Source organism: Triticum aestivum, chromosome 7D (assembly GCF_018294505.1).
Source record: "Triticum aestivum cultivar Chinese Spring chromosome 7D, IWGSC CS RefSeq v2.1, whole genome shotgun sequence".
NCBI classification, from domain to species: domain Eukaryota; kingdom Viridiplantae; phylum Streptophyta; class Magnoliopsida; order Poales; family Poaceae; genus Triticum; species Triticum aestivum.
In genome coordinates, this window is record NC_057814.1 from 17,371,032 (window position 1) to 17,388,735 (window position 17,704).

The window sequence follows — 17,704 nt, forward strand, 5'->3', positions numbered from 1 at the left end:
AGAGAGAGAGAGCAGGGGGTCGACAATGGAGGTTACATGTGGGGCTGGCCTCCCCTCGCGTCCTCTCCAGGGAAGCTTCTGGTCTTGTCTTTTTACTTATCTAGGGTGAGGGGGGGGGGTGGCTGATGGGTCAATAGGTGTGTATGTCAGTTCACTCGGGGCAATTTGGAGACCTCCTAACCAACCCCTTTTGCGCCAGTTATTTTTTTTAAGGGAAAAGCCAAATTTTATTCATCAAAGACCACATTAGGTGGGATACAACTCGGATCATGGGGTTGGCCTAACCAAAGGTGGCGCCCCGCACCGAGACTAAGCGGATATTTGGCTAATATATGTGCTTCGATATTGACAGCACGACCGTCAAAAGAGAAATTACACTGAAATAAAGTTGCTCTAAGATTGATCTCCTGAACAATAGAACCACTCTTGCCTCTTCCCGCACATAAATATCAGCCACTATTTGCTTGGAGTCAGACGCCACCACAAAATTGTGCAGATTGAGATCTTCCACTAGTGCCAATGCCTCTCTGCAAGCTATAGTCTCAAGTATTGCTGGATCCTCTAGGCCAGCCACTACCAAAGCTGAGCTGCCTAGGAATTTGCCCTGCGTGTCCCGGCATACTGCTGCCGCTGATCCACCTTTCCTTGCTCTTACTCCAGCATCTACATGAATCTTGGCGTAGCCAACAGGAGGTGCCTTCGGACGTGCAACTCGTGTCAACAGCTGGCCCGTGGTTTGAACACCTCCCCTAGTAGGGCTTCTCACGTTGATCGTATTGAGTTCAACAATGAAGCGCCGGACAAAGGAGTTAGTTGCTTGAGGCGATTGGAAAATTCCTTCATGAATAGCCTTGCGACGCGCTGTCTAGATCGCCCATAGTGTAACCTCAAGCAAAACAAACTGGTCATGTGATAACGACTGCATGAAGGTGAAGAGCCATTGTTTGGCGTTGGGTTCCGTATTTGAGACCAGATTTTGTGCTAGCTCCTCATCAACTAATGCCCACACACATCTCGAACTGGTGCAATTAACCAAAGAATGCCTCCATGTATCAGGAGAGCCACATAAGAAGCAGTGAGCATTATCTGCCATGTGTCGACGAGCCCTGATATCCTCCGTTGGGAGAGAATGCTTTGATAAACGCCAAAGGAACATCCTAACCTTTGCTGGAACTTGGGTCTTCCACAACGTTTTCCATGCTCCCTCCTCGGACGCAATATTTGACGTTCCAGCCATGCCTCCCGACGCTGTCTTGTCGCTACAATCATGCGATAAGCAGATTTGACGGAGAAGTTCCCGCTTGTTTCAAAATTCCAGCTCCAGAAGTCCTGGACATTACGAGTGCGCCAGTTTGTGCTAGCAACACTCATGTGCATACCGTGGTTGGGCCGGCCCATTAAAAGCATCTTTTACTGATCGATCACTCCACCAGCTCGATATGTCTCAAAAAAAAAACCCTCCACCAGCTCGATTCCTGCCTTGCTCCAATGTCGCTTGTGTCGAACGATGGTTCAACTTTTTAACCCCCACCTATTAACAGTTGACCTTCGACCCTTTGACCATTTTGACCACTAACTATTTGACCTTGTTGATCGCTGACTTCTCAAAGAAATTGGAAGAAGTTCATGAATTTGAAAAACTTTATAAATTGCAAAGTGTTCATGAATTTGAAAAAATGTCAATTTGAAAAAAAAATGAAAATTTCTCTCAATTTGAAAATAGTTCACCAGTTTGAAAAAGTTCACAAATTTGGAATAAATGTCCATGAGTTTGAAAAAAATGACAAATTTGAAAATATACACAAATTGGAAAAAGTTCACAAATTTCGAAAAAGTACATGAATTTGGAAAAAAAGTTTATGACTCTATTTTGTGAACCTTTTCAAATTTTGTGAACTTTTTAAAGGCAAATGAGGATTCGGCAGCAATCTGGGCTTACATTTGTCTCCCCTAAACTCTAGCTCCATCGTGAGAGAGAGAGAATTCAGAGAGGAAGAACACACAGAGACACTGAAGTTTTTGTGCTGCGCTCAACACCTGCAGCTTTTCTGTTTTACTCTTCTTATTCATCAAGAGTACACCAACGTGCCCGAGCAACGTGCTCCACTACTGACCACGTCCATCCCCATGATCCGAGCTTCGTGCTGGGCCTACTACGACTGAGCCAAGGCGCACAAAACGCAACCAATTGGCGAGAAAAAACGTTAACAGAAAAACGACTAGCTACTGTCGAAACTGAATGTGTCTAGCGACACTTATCTGAAGAAAAAACCAACTAAATTCAGAGAAAGCCGAGGGAGACAGGGTTTAAGCCAACAATCTCCCCCTCAACCCTGGCGAACGAGCTTGACGTCGACGATCCCAATCTTGCCAAGCAGCTCCTGGAAGCGAACACGGCTCAACGGCTTCGCCAGTATGTTTGCTTTCTGCTCCCTTGTACCGATGAACTCCACGGCCACCCATCTCTTCTCAACATAATCACGAATGAAATGATATCGAAGGTCGATGTGCTTACTGCGATCATGGAGAACTGGGTTCTTGCAGAGGGAGATCGCAGACTTGTTGTCAATGAACAGAGAGAACGGTGCCGCTGGTTGATTCATCAGCTCGCCGAAGAGACGCGCAAGCCAAATGCCTTGGCAAGCCGCCATCGCCGCCGCGATGTACTCCGCCTCGCAAGATGAGATTGCGACGACCTTTTGCTTCTGAGATTGCCAGCTGACGGGGCTTTCACCAAGAAAGAACAGCACGCCAGAAGTGCTCTTCCTGGTGTCCACGTCGCCGGCGTGATCGGAGTTGCTGAAGCCTGTCAGGGACTCGCCGTCCCGTAGTGGTACACGCAGCCGTAGCTCAGCGTGCCTGCTATGTATCGAAGGAGGTGCTTCACTGCTGCATAGTGGTCTGCTGCTGGCGCCTCCATGAACCTGCTCATGAGACCCACGGCGAACGAAATGTCCGGGCGAGTGTGTACGAGGTACCTCAGGCTGCCGATCACGCTGCGGTAGAGCGTTGCATCCACCGCGGCTTCCTTGCTTTCCTTTCTCAGCAAGCACCGTGGCTCCATAGGAGTGCGAGTTAGATAGCACCCTGTCAGCCCAGTTTTGACGAGCAGCTTGGAGGCGCACGCTGCCTGTGTGATCGTGGTGCGTCCACGCTCCTGCTTCACTTCCAAGCCGAGGTAGTAGCGAAGCAGGCCCAGGTCGCTCATGGAGAAGAGCTGCTTCATCTCCTCTTTGAACCCGAGGACCTCGTGTTCCTTTGCGCCGGTGATCACGAGATCGTCGAGGTACACCCCGACGATGAGCAGGCTCTCGCCGGTTCCACGCGCGTACATGCCGTGCTCTGCGACGCTGCGCGTGAACCCGAGAGATGTGAGACTAGCATCCAGCTTGTCGTTCCACGCTCTTGGAGCTTGACACTGACCATACAGAGCTTTGTGCAGCCTGTACACAGCCTGCTCACGCCCCTCCGCGACGAATCCAGGTGGCTGGGACACATAGACCACTTCCTTGAGGTCGCCGTTCAAGAACGCCGATTTGACGTCCATATGGTGCACTTGCCAGCCACGGTGCGCCGCCAGCGCCAGGATGAGCCGCACGCACTCCAGTCTGGTCACCGGCGCGAACACCTCCTCGAAGTCCACTCCAGGGCGCTGCACGTAGCCTTTAGCAACGAGGCGGGCTTTGTGCTTGACGACGTTCCCTTCCTCATCCTTCTTCAGCTTGTACACCCATTTGAGGCCGATCGCTTGATGACCTGCAGGGAGCGTGGTGAGCGTCCAGGTGTTGTTGTCGTCGATGGACTGTAGCTCGTCGAGCATCGCCCGGCGCCAACAGTCCTCGTGCTCGGCTTTAGCCAATGATGCCGGTTCCTCCCCCGTCACTAGATGCAGCTCCTCATCATCACCACTGTCTTCCGATGGCGGGGGGCTCTGAGCACCTCCTGGTACATCAGAGGTTGAGCCGAGCAGCTCCTTGACCAGGCGATATCGATGTGGTGCAGAGACCTTGTCCTCGTTGTCGAACAAGTCCGGCTGTACCGCCGGTGGTGACACGAAGGGCACCGGCGTGGTCTCTGGCGTGACCGCATTCGCTCCTCCCCCACGCGTGGGCAGCGACGTGGTCGCGGGCGTGTCGGGGACGATGCTGCCTACAGCAGACGAGGCACGAGACGAACTTGCAGAGGTAGGTGACGACGCTGCTCTTTCTGCTCCAGCGGCCTTGGTGAAGCCGGTTCTTGCGGCGTACGCAGGGTACTCGACAGTAAAGGAGCTGCTCATCAGCGACTCCACCGGCGCCTCCCAGTTCCAGCGCGCCTCCTCGTCGAATACCACGTCTCTGGACACGTGCAGGCGCTTCGTCACTGGATCGTACATGCGGTACGCCTTGGACCCGATCTCATAGCCGATGAAGACCATCGGCGTGCTCCTGTCGTCCAGCTTGCGCAGATGTGATCCAGCTGCCTTGACATGGCCAACGCAACCAAAGATGCGCAGGAACCTCACATCGGGCTTTCTGCCATACCACGCCTCGTACGGAGTCATGCCATCGACGGAGCGCATGAAGCTGCGGTTGAGGATGAAGGCAGCGGTGAGCACGACCTCCCCCCAAAACAGGTTGGGCACCTGCTTCGCCTTGAGCATGCTCCTCACCATCCCCAGGAGCGTCTGGTTACGCCGTTCGACGACGCCATTCTGCTGCGGCGTGTACGGCGCAGTCAGGTGCCGCTGCACACCGCTCTCCTCGCAGTGTTTGTAGAATGTGGCCGAGGTGAACTCTCCGCCACGATCGGTGCGGAGCACGCGAAGCTTGTGCCCGCACTCTAGCTCGGCTGCGGCCTGGAACTTGACGATGGCGCGCGCGGCTTCATCCTTCGTCTTGAGCAGCTCCACCCACATGAAGCGACTACGATCGTCGATCAGCACGAGCACGTAACGCCGCCCCCAGGTGTTGGTGGAGAGACGGGGCCGCATAGGTCACCGTGCACAAGCTCCAGTGGTGTCGTCGCCCTGTACTTGGCCTTCTGCGGGAATGGAATGCGACGCTGTTTCCCTGCGAGACAGGCCTCGCACAGCTCCTCGGCGTGAGCAATGTGCGGGAGCCCGCACGCCAGCTCTTTCTTGGCCATCTTCTCCAGGCCGTCGAATTGCAGGTGGTCGAGCCTTGCGTGCCAGCGCCAGGCGTCAGAGAGCGCCCCCGCAGCAAGGCACACTGGATGCACAGGCGTGAAGACGAGTTTGTACAGGCGATTGGTGGAGCGTGATACCTTGACGAGGAGCTGCCCGCGATCATCGCGGATGGTGAGCACGCCATGCCGGATGTGCACATCGTACCAGCTCTCATCCAGCTGTCCTAGGCTAACCACGCTGTTCTTCAGTGCAGGTATGTAGTACACCTGAGTGAAAGCGTTGTGATCACCCGTCTCGGCGGCAAACACCACTGTCCCACGGCCCCAGATCTTCACCATTGATCCGTCAGCAAAGCGCACCGTGCCACACACTGACCTGTCAAGCTCCGCGAAGGACTCCAGGTAGCCTGTCATGTGATTCATGGCTCCAGTGTCGAGGAACCACGACTGCCGCCCCTGATCGCCGTCGAGGGAGGGCGTGATGACGGCCTTCTCTTCGTTCAGAAAGACTTGGCCGCCGTTGTGCACCGCAGAGTTGCACGACGCGGTCACCAGTGTTGATGTAGGGGTGGCCACGTGATCCATGCCCTCGCGCACTTCCTCGACACACGCCATCATGAGGCCAGGACCGCCGTCCTCCTCTGCCTCGACGAGGTTTGCGGCCGCCGCCGGCGGTGCTGCACCTGCCTTGGCAGCCTCGTCGCGCTTCTTCTTGCGGCAGTCTTTGGCCCAGTGGCCTTTCTTGCGGCAGTAACGGCACTGGTCCTTGTCCACGCCTTGAGCCGAGCCAGGCGGAGTCGAGGTAGGAGGCGGCTGGCCACTCCTCTTGCCGCGGTCGTCGTTCTTGACGCCAGAACCACCGCCGCGGGGCTGGCGCTTGCGTGCCTCCCACTGTTCCTCCGTGAGGAGCAGCTGCCCGCCTGCGGAGCCGCTGCCCTGGTCACCATCCATGCGCTCCTCGATCGCGCGCAAATGGCCCGTGACCTCCTCGACGGTCAACGATGCAGGGTCGAGGAGGGTTTCCATCGAGAAGGCAATCTGTGCAAAGCGCGAAGGAACTACTGAAAGGAATTTTCTCACTATTTTTTCTTCGTTGACGACGCCCCCCAGTGAACGCAGTGCAGCGGCGAGGTTGGAGATGCGGATGGCGAAATCCTGGATCTTCTCGCCGTCCGTGAACGCCACGGTCTCGAACTCAATTCGGAGACGCCGCAGTCATCCGTCGCGCACACGATCAGGTCCCTGGTACTGGACCCGGATCGCCTCCCACGCCGCTTTGGCCGATCCCTTCCCGATCAACATGCAGTGCATGTCGGCCGGCGTCGATCGGAGCAGCGCCGCCAGGGTCTTCTTGTCGTCGACGCAAGGGACGGTATCGTCCCCGATCGCGTCCCACAGCGACGCGGCCTGGAGGTTTACCTCCATGACCATCGCCCAGTGCGTGTACCCGCCACGCGTCAGCATCGGGAACTGCAGATTTGCGCCGGAGCCACTGCTGGACTCGCGCATGACCTGCTACACGACCACCTCGCCGCCACCACGTCGAACTCTACTCCTGCCGCGGCTGGGCGAGCGCCGTCGCTGCTTCGCGGGCGGAGGAGTTCGCGACTGGCGCGGCGTGCCGCTCTGCGACATGGCCACAGGATCTAACCGCTCTGATGCCAATTGTCTCCCCTAAACTCTAGCTCGATGGTGAGAGAGAGAGAATTCAGAGAGGAAGAACACACAGAGACACTGAAGTTTTTGTGCTGCGCTCAACACCTGCAGCTTTTCCGTTTTCCTCTTCTTATTCATCAAGAGTACACCAACGTGCCCGAGCAACGTGCTCCACTACTGACCACGTCCATCCCCATGATCCGAGCTTCGTGCTGGGCCTACTATGACTGAGCCAAGGCGCACAAAACGCAATCAATTGGCGCGAAAAAACGCTAACAGAAAAACAACTAGCTATTGTCGAAACTGAATGTGTCTAGCGACACTTATCTGAAGAAAAAACCAACTAAATTCAGAGAAAGCCGAGGGAGACAGGGTTTAAGCCAACAACATTCACGGCCTAGTTGGCACGATTATTGGGCTTATTTGTTTGCGCCTACCCACATTAACATGTAGAAGGACCGGGCATCAGCCCTGCTCCTCCGCTCGGGCACATCGACCGACGAGCGCCGCCGCTTCCGCCCCCTCGCCGGCGGATGGACGCAACGAGGTCGTTAGACGGGGTGCGCGTCCATGGCCAGAGGAAGCTGCCACCGCCGAAATCGGGAGCGCCACAGCGGGCCGCTAAGCACTCCATGCCGCCATCCGCACTAGTGAATCTTTGCGTCAGGTTCGGACGCTCACCCTAATCTTGCGTGTCTCTTCCATCTCTCAATCCAAGCTAGTCAGTGGACCAGGCAGCAGCTACCCTGCGTCAAACTGAACTGTATAGTATGAGCAGTGTTAGTGCCATCATTGTTTGATTGTTTGCTCATTGGACTAGAGTGAGATTGCGGCTGATGATCCGCACTTCAGTTTCTTCACAGCAGTTTTGATACTATCCGATGGATTTGCAGCTAACGATTTGCTTGAGTTGCTTCGCTCTGCTGCATAATTATATTCATCTATATCGTTTGCAGGTTGTATTGCGACACGTGGCAATAACTATGGCTCAGTGATTAATCCGCTTGTGATGTAGCAACTGGGTTGAGACTAAACAGGAAAGCACATTTTTGGATATGCCAACATGTGTTTCAAATCCGGTAATTGTTTATATTTTTCATACATGTTCTTGTTGTGTGTTCCTTCACCAGGTCTTTGTTCCTTGTGTCATTTTTTCTCCTTTCATGTTCTAAACTTCTTTTGATTTGATGGGCTCCATACCATCTAAGTGATGGTTCAGTTTGGTAAGATTCTTATGAGGTTTATCATGTTTACTGAGCAAGAATTCTGGTTATGCCCACGGTGGTATTAAATCTGTTAACTTTTGTTTATATAAAGCTCATTCATATGTGTATTTTTCTCGTGTGTACCAACTTTGTTTTCATGCTATGAACTGCTGGTTTAATGGGAGACATACAGAATACGGTGATGGTTAAGTTCAACCAGAAGATTCAAAATTTTCATCTATCATGGAAATATGTAGTTTTATTCAGACAAATGCTTTATTCAGGAACATTTATTCATCATTTCCATATTGCAACTAGTACTTGCCACACATGATGATGCATGACATTTTTATTTTGCCACCGCTACATAGATCATCTAGCACGCACCACCAGTGTAGGTAGCCACCAATGGAATGTTGTAGGTGGTGGGGGCGGGGCATTGTACTGGGATGTAGATGCTACACATCGACCGCAGGGCCTGAAGCGACATCCTAATGCTCTCAAGTTGTGCTGGCTGCTGGGGCTGGTACATACCCTGCCATTGTTGTTGGGGTTGTTGTTGCCTGATAGCCTCCGCCACGTTGTGGATGGCTTGGCAACGGAATTGCTCTGGGATCTGTGATAGCTGTCGGCAACATTGGTGCTGCACATTTTGGCAGCTGGTAGGCTGATCCACCGGTATCTGGGGGAATGGCACTGTCACTGGGCTACACTGCTGTTGCAGGAATGTCGTGCACGGTGTCAACTGCTCCTGCAACTGTTGTTGTTGTTGTTGCCCCAGTTGTTGTTGCTGCTGGCATTGTACCGGGACGTAGATGTTGCACATCAATGATAGGTTCTCAAGCAACATCCTCATGCTCTTATGTTGTGCTTGCTGTTGGGGCTCCTGCCATTGTTGTTGGGATTGTTGTTGAATGATAGCCTCTACCACGATGTGGATGGCATGGCACCGGGTTCGCTCTGGGATCTGCGCCAACTGCTGGCAGCATTGGTATTGCACGATCTGGCAGCTGCTAAGTTGCTCGACTTGTGTCTGGAGGAATGGCATTCTCAGTGGGCTACACTTTTGTTGCAGGAATGCCACACACGGCTTCATCTGCTCCAGCAACTGTCGTTGACCAGGTTGTTGTTGTTGTTGGGATTGTCCAAAGCCCTGGCTACATGTGGTTTCCAACTGGGCAATGGCGGTGGTTGCTGCGAGGGCAAGGAGAGCCAGGATGAAGACCTTCATGGTGGCTAGCCTCAAGTTTGCTTTGTTGTTTGTGGTTGTCTGAAGGTTGATGAAGGAGGATCTTCATGGTACATGCCTATTTATAGCTGTCATGGTCTGTTTGCTGCATTCCATTCCTATATTATTTTACGAACGCATTTGGATGCTTTCCAAACTGATCATCTCGTTTTGTTGTGTTAGGTGGCGCTAAAGTCTAATCTTCAATGGCCATCAAACAAACTTTTGGGCACATATCACCTGACTGTCATGTGAGATTGATAATGCATATGACTCATCAATCATCACTTTACATGTCAAAAGTTCGGGCGGCATATCTTTTTGTGAAACCAATTTGTAATCTTATACATGTGTTAGGTATAAATTAGCTTTTGCATTCACATGATCCATGGTTTTTTTGAGTTAATGGTTTTTAATCTTGCATTAGCTGTTTAGGTTGATCACATCAGCAAACCATTAGGTGTGAAGAGGTGTTCCACACTCGATTAATTGTTCCCTTGAACTGATTTTGTAATTTTATTTGAGTTGGTAAGATAAACATCCATTAGTAGTGCACGGCATGACTCATAGGATGCCCTTTACATGTCAAGAGATTTCCATGGAGCTACTCTGATGTGGTGGAACTGAACTTTACTGAACTGAATTTGTTCTTTCTTCTACAGGACATATGCATGGGTAATGTGCTATGAGTCTGTAATCTTCCATGGTTGCTATCTGCTGCCAGGCCCATCCATACCCAGGCCGCCAAGCCCGCCGCCCTTGTCCAAACCATATTTAGTGTTCATTGGGCTGGCCGGGCCTAGCATCAAGACCTGAAGGTAACATCGAAATGGTACATATTCATTTAGGGGTACAATATAAGACCTCTTTTTTTTATGTCACGTGTAATCAAACCATGCTTCTCAAGCAACTGTTGCTACAAAAACTTGAGTGAAATATGTAACGAAGTGTTGAAGCTAGCTTGAGTAAGCATTACCGCTACTTTGTCGGTCGGTAATAAATCTGGACGGTAAATTTGTGGCAACGCAGCTCGGATACGAAGACCTGTGTGGGGTGCTTGGCAGCACAGGAAATATGAGCAAGTGAAATGTTTCAATGGCGATCAACTAGAAGGGACATAGTGTCAAGACGAACGGTGATTACATATCCATGCAACACTAGATTTAATTTAAACCACAGCAACTAAAAATACATCCCCGAAAATAAGAAAGACTAGAACTATCTCAGAGGCTTGATTACTCCTAGCAAACTCTGATCAGTATTCACTCATGCTATAGCATCAAGGTACTGCAGCAGAGTATGTAACACTCCCTGGATACAAATGTTAATTAATGCTGGACATAGCTTAAGCCGAGCTGCATTTTTTTAACTGGACATTTGCACACCATTCTGGACTGGACCGTTGCATGGTGACACGTTTGTTTCTCACAAACATGCACCGGACTGTGTGCCTTCTGCTATCAAAAAGAAGAGCCCCGAATTGATGTAAAGTTTACAATCGGCGATAAGCAACCAAGCAAAGATAGAAGAACCGAGTTGCTAAAAAAGGATAGAAGAATCGAACAGAAAGCTAGGAGCAAAAACCGAAAGACGGGTAAAACTGGAAAAATGAAAGGCAAGAGCAACTGCATCTACTTCGCGAGGCCACTTGTAGGTTGTGTGGAAGCTTGGGCTGAGATCAAGCTCGGTCAGACATCGCCAGGCACACAGTTGACGACATTTCAGGTAGGCCAGTGAGCAATCATCTGTTGCCTAAGTAGGCCAGTGCTACTTGCTTTCTAGATCTACTATGTTGAGGTTGCATAGTTTTCTTTAAACACTTCTATGAGATTATTATTCTGGACATGAATTACTTCAAGAGGGGCCATGACGATCGTTAAGTTCCAAAACAAGCTGGGACAGAGAAATAGTGGTGTTAAATCAAGTACTCCCTCCGTCCTGAATTACTTGTCACGGAAATGGATGTTTCTAGACGTATTTTAGTTCTAGATACATTCATTTTTATCTTTTTTGCGACAAGTAATTTCAGACAGAGGGAGTAGTTCCCTCAGATAAGCACCTTGGGTGACTTAACATCACTCTACTCACCCAGGAAATTAAGCAGCTCCACTTCTTAATAAGGCCAGTGTGTTTTTTGTCCGTCTTGGCACCCATCGTTGTATTCTATGCTTCACTCAGAAAAGTCTTTTAAAATATGCCAGATTAGACTAAGTGCCCATCATTTGGAAAAGAGGCTAATATAATTTTGAGAATATAACTTGAGGACAGCTAGAACAATAACTTAGGACAAGTAATTCAGGACGGAGGGAGTACTTCAGGAAGGAAGGAGTACTTGATTTACTTGTCCTAGCTTAATATAAATCAAGTACTCCCTCCGTCCTAAATTACTTGTCCTCCGTCCCGAATCCAGCTATCATCACAATTTTGAGAATATAACTTGAGGACAGCCAGTCATGGAAATGGATGGAATATGTTTTTATCGAAAAAGTTGAAACTCTGGCCTCTGCATCATTGCAATGCACACAGCCATTCTTACAGTCCTCAATGTGGATTCAAACGAAACAATCCTCCAAATAGCTTACATAATTCCATTGGATCAAACAAGCTTAATCGCCAATTAAATTATCAACACCCAGACAACTAAGCACGAAGGAATCTGATAAGATCGGCCTGGCTGGACGGACAGAGACATTTGAATCGATTTATTAACATGCATAGGCACCAAACCACTCTAGTAATCTGATAGACAGTCTGGCTGGAGATTTTTTATTACCCTCGCGAATCACATGGCAGGATTGCATATGGAAGTGATACAGTAATTTGTGGGTTTTCTTCAGAAGACGCATCCTCCATTCCCCGCCCCCTCTCTCCTTGCTTGCATGCTGTATATATACGTGCTCCTACCTATGAGGTATAGGTCGTAAGCCAAGCTGCCAAACAAAGCAAATTCAACAATGGCGCCTCCCATTGTCGTCACCGCGGCTGCTGTTGGGGGCGCTAACATTATCTAGACTCTAGACCGCGTGGATCAGAGTCAAGAGTGTGGGCAATATAATCACCGAGGGCCCTACCTCGGCTTGGAACTGGGTTTCTACCGGAGACCTTTTACGGTACATCAAAATAATATCAGCCGTCCATTTCAAGTCATTCAATGGACTAGATTCACTAATACTACTAGGGAGGACGTCGTTGCTTTTGGTGGGATCCCGGACCCGGCCTTGACGGGGAGGCGGATGAGTGCTCGCATTCAGGAGCTTCCGGAGGTTGATGACATGCAGCAGAGGTGCGCTATGAGGGCGGCCAAGCTTTATGATGCTGCGATCTCTACTGGTATGTCCGTCAACATATCTAATTCTTTATTGCATTTTTCTAATGAGGAAATTATAAATAATGCAAACCAATTAGGAGTTTCACTCGGGGCTACAGATAATGAGATTTCCAATTCGGTGAATGATTTGTTAGATTTGGAGGCGGAGCGTGCCTTAGAAACTATTCGTAATCTTGCAGCGGTTAAACCCATGAATGATAATGAGATTGATGCATTAGGGGTTAGAGTGCTCGATAATATGTGTGTGGATCTAGCACCATCCAATCATGAGTCTGAGGACGATGATATGCCCATAGATAATGCAGTTGTTTCTTCCGCTGAGCCCGGTTATGAGGATCGGGAGTCAGGACCTAGTAAACCCAAGCGTAAGTGGAAACGGAAAATTTACCCCGATTCTGCAGTTCGTAGGAGTGCTAGGATTCGGACTACTAAAAAATTTCATGATGAGTGATGAAAGGAATCTTTTGGAATAGCAGAGGTCTGAAAGACTTGGCTAAACGAAGGTTTCTTGCTGAGGCTTCTCTGGAGCATCATTTAGATTTTATTGCTCTATCAGAGACTGGTAGAGACAACTTTGCGCCCCAGTTCCTTTCCTCTCTTGCGGGTGGTGTTGATTTTGATTGGCATTGCCTCCCTCCGCGAGGAAGATCGGGTGGTATCTTGCTGGGTGTGAGATGCGATTCGCTTGAAGTCCGTAGTGTAGTGATGGGCGACTTCGCGGTTAAGTTTCGAGTGAGGTCTAAGGTTGATGGTTTCAACTGGGCGTTGGTGCCGGTGTATGGTGCCGCACAGCCCGAGCTTAAACCGGAATTTTTGGCGGATCTTGTTCGGATTTGTGGGTCCGAGCAGCTTCCCATCTTAGTTGGGGGTGATTTCAACATCATTAGGAGGAGAGAGGAGAAGAATAATGATAACTTTGACGGCAGGTGGTCGTTCATGTTCAATACTATTATTGAAAGCTTGGATCTGAGGGAGATAGAGCTTTCTGGTAGAAAGTTTACCTGGGCTAACTCTTTGCCCAACCCGACTTACGAAAAGCTTGATCGCGTTCTTGCGAGTGTGGAGTGGGAACAGAAGTTCCCGCTTGTGACGGTTCAAGCTCTTTCACGGGGTTTTTCCGATCACACACCCCTGTTCGTTGACTCAGGGGAGCCGAACCACGTGGGAAACAAAAACACCTTTTCTTTTGAGATGGCCTGGTTCGAACGTGAAGGATTCCTAGACCTCATCGCTAGGGAATGGGCGAAGGGTGTTGGAGGTAGATCTGTTCTCTGGACAGCTTCAATTATTTCACTTGAATTTTGGAACTATCACACTGCTTCCTAAGAAGACGGATGCTGTGAGAATTGAGCAGTTCAGGCCAATCTGCCTTCTCAATGTTAGTTTTAAAATATTCACCAAGGTCGGGACTAATAGGCTCACACAGATTGCGCATTCTGTGGTGCAGCACTCCCAAACTGCTTTCATGCCGGACCGAAACATCCTTAAAGGGGTGGTCGTCCTTCATGAAACGCTCCATGAAATCCATTCCAAGAAGTTAGATGGTGTCATTTTTAAGGTGGATTTCGAAAAAGCGTACGATAAGGTCAAATGGCCATTTCTCCAACAGGCATTGCGTATGAAAGGTTTTGATGAAGCCTGGCGACGCCAGGTCGAATCATTTACGCAAAAAGGGAGTGTGGGAATTAAAGTGAATGACGATATTGGTCATTACTTCCAGACACATAAAGGCCTAAGACAAGGAGATCCGATGTCCCCTATCCTGTTTAACATTGTGGTTGATATGTTAGCCATCTTGATAGGAAGGGCTAAGGAGAATGGTCAAGTGGGAGGCTTGGTACCTCATCTGGTTGATGGAGGTGTATCCATCCTTCAGTACGCTGATGATACAATCATCTTTATGGAGCATGACCTGGCCAAGGCGAGAAATATGAAGCTGGTGTTATGCCTTTTCGAACAATTGACCGGGTTAAAGATTAACTTTCATAAGAGCGAGTTGTTCTGCTTTGGTAGAGCCAAAGACGAACAGGAGGCTTATAGGCAATTGTTGGGTGCGACTTGGGGGATTTACCTTTCTCTTACCTAGGTATTCCAATCCACCATCGAAAGCTGACCAATAGAGAATGGAAGTGCATCGAAGACCGGTTTGAGAAGAAACTGAGTTGCTGGAAGGGCAAGCTCATGTCATATGGAGGCCGATTAATTCTGATTAATTCGGTGCTCACGAGTATGCCTATGTTTCTCTTATCGTTCTTTCAAATCCCAGTTGGTGTTAGGAAAAGACTGGACTTTTATCGATCGCGTTTCTTTTGGCAGGGTGATGAGCTAAAAACAAAGTACAGACTTGCAAAATGGGATATCATCTGTAGACCGAAAGATCAAGGGGGTCTTGGTATTGAGAATCTTGAAGTTAAGAACAGATGCCTTCTTAGCAAGTGGTTGTGGAAGCTTTCTTTTGAGACTGATGCTATGTGGGCCCAAATCCTTCGCAGCAAGTACCTACAGACAAAATCCTTGTCCCAGGTCACAGTAAGGCCAACTGACTCGCCTTTCTGGAGAGGCCTGATGAAAGTCAAACAATCTATGTTTAATAGGACAAAGGTTGTTATTGGCAACGGCGCTAGTACACGATTCTAGGAGGATACTTGGCTTGGCGAGACACCCTTGGCCATTCAATATCCGTCTTTATATCGCATTGTTCAACGACGTGAGGTATTCGTTGCTACGGTGTTTCAATCCATCCCCCTTAATATTCAGTTCAGACGGTCGTTAGTGGGCAATCGTTGGGAAGATTGGCTCCGTCTAGTTCGGAGACTAATGGATGTACATCTTTCTCAACAACCCGATGAATTACGCTGGAAACTGACTAGGTCTGGAGTATTCACGGTGAAATCAATGTATATTGATGTAATTAATTCGAGCGTCATTCCTACCTCCAAGCATGTTTGGGCTGTCAAAGTTCCTTTGAAAATAAAAGTGTTTATGTGGTTTCTCCATACACAGGTTATTTTAACCAGGGATAACTTGATTAAGCGTAATTGGACAGGACCTACGAGGTGTAGCTTCTGTGATCGGGACGAGACGATCAAACATCTCTTTTTTGATTGCCCGTTTGCCAGAGTACTTTGGCGGACGGTCCACATTGCTTTTAATATTACTCCACCGAATTCTGTCACTACGTTATTTGGGACATGGCTCACTGGGATTGAGCCTGAATTAGCGAGACATATTCGTGTTGGAGTTTGCGCTTTGTTGTGGACTATCTGGACTTGCAGAAATGATTTGGTCTTTAACAGAATATCACGTATTCACTTTTTGCAGGTTATTTTCCGAGCCACGGCCGTTATCCGTTCATGGTCGCTACTCACTCCGATGGAGGCCAGGGAGCATTTGGTTACTGGATATATCCGCTGGGAGATGGTAGCTCGGGATATCTTCAACCGGTTTGGATGGCGGTCATTTAATAGGATAGGCAATTAGTTTACCTATCTATCTTTAGCCAGCCGGTTGTGGCGTCTTATCTTGGCTAGTCGGTGTGCTCAGCCTCTTTAGCTCTGTGTGAGCTGTTTTTTTATTTCTTTTCAGTCGGAGACTTTGGAACCTTATTGAAACCTTTTATTTCGTTAATAAGATGGCCGTATGCATCATTCTGATGCAGAGGCCGGGGAGATCCCCTTTTCAAAAAAAACTAATACTACTAGAAATAATCGGTAGTATATTTTGTTCAAGGGGTAAAATTGGAAGACTTATACAGAATAAATACCAAAACTCTACATGCATAGAGAAATCTGTGTGTTTTCTTCTCGGGTTTTCCTGCTCTGACGGGACTGCCAGGACCAGCCCGGCCGAATACTTTCCGACGGACATGAGATGCAATCGGAGACGATTGTAATAATCGATGGATTCTTGTCGGACGGTATTTTTTAAGATTTTTTATGGTACATCATACTCCTTGTGAAACCGAGTAGTATTGAATCATCTCAGCCGTTAATTAGTGGGGCAGTTTTGTCATTTCTTTTGTTTCCAAATTCGTAAAATCCTTCACGATGACAATCCTCCTGAGGCCTGGTCGTTGCCATCGCCCGTCATCAACGCGCATGTCCAACAACAGAGCTGGCCTCTGTGCCATTAAGTGGGAGCTCCAAGTACCAGCAGGCCGCGGAGCCGCCGCTGCAGCGTCCTGATCAGCGGCGCCGTCTTCGCTGCAGCTCTCTCCGAGGTGCCCCGCTGCTTGTGCCCGCTTCGGTTGTGTGCAGCGGCCGCAGCCGCCCACTTGATCGCCGGAAAACAATCAGCTAACCATCATACGTACTGGTGCATCATGAAACTGATCAATCAGTCTTTCGTACATGGCGATTTCCTCGGCAAAAAATAAAGACCTTTTACGGTGCATCAAATATATTTGGACCGTTCATTTTATGTGATTGGAGGGTCCAGATGAGGCAATACTACGGTAGATTTCTGGTAGTATATTGAGTAGTTAAGGGCATTTTAGGTAGTTAACTTTTTATCAATCAATCAGGCAGGTTCACACACGCAGGTCTCCTAGTGGTACGAACTGAACGTCGGTGCTGGCACCGCTGCTTCCCGCGTTCTCGTCCGTTGTCATCTAAGGTGAGCCGCAGTCGAAGTCAATGTCAATCATATCGCCGGACACCTCGGGCACCGGCTGGAGGCCGCACGCTTGCCCGCCTTCTACGTCCATCCTCTCGATAAGGCACAATGCTTCCATGCAAAACTGTTCCTGCTCGTTGCCGTTGCCAATGTCTAGCCGGCCAAGAAGGGCCTCCATCTCGCCGGCAAACTCCATGAGCTCGGTCGTCAGGCAGAAGCCGACGAGGCTGAACCGCTGAACGGGTGCCTGGAGACGCCGTCGTAGCAGGTTTCATCGGATTCATCATGGCACGACGCGACGGCCTTCGTCAGTTCCTCGAGAGGCGGTGACGGGCAGAGCTCCGCACGGGTGGGATCGAAGATGGGAGCGCGGGTACAGCAGGTTCTCCTCCAACGGCGATCTCCTCGTCTCACTTCTGCTCCTCCGACGAGTTCCTGCCGGACGGCTCGGGACAACGAGCCACCTTGACGGGAGCTGACCTATGCCCCTTGCCTGCGAGCGCCTCCGGGACGACCAGCCGCCTCGACGGGAGGTGCCCGATGCTC

General features: G+C 49.6%; 1 protein-coding gene across 1 annotated transcript; it reads right to left on the reverse strand.

The window, feature by feature from the left end:
- Positions 1-8,227: 8,227 nt before the first annotated feature.
- On the reverse strand, positions 8,228-9,270 carry LOC542895 (avenin-like b6). Its single transcript, NM_001427930.1, has one exon. It carries the CDS (start codon positions 9,217-9,219, stop codon positions 8,365-8,367), a length of 855 nt encoding a protein of 284 aa, NP_001414859.1. The 5' UTR covers positions 9,220-9,270; the 3' UTR covers positions 8,228-8,364.
- Positions 9,271-17,704: the final 8,434 nt, after the last annotated feature.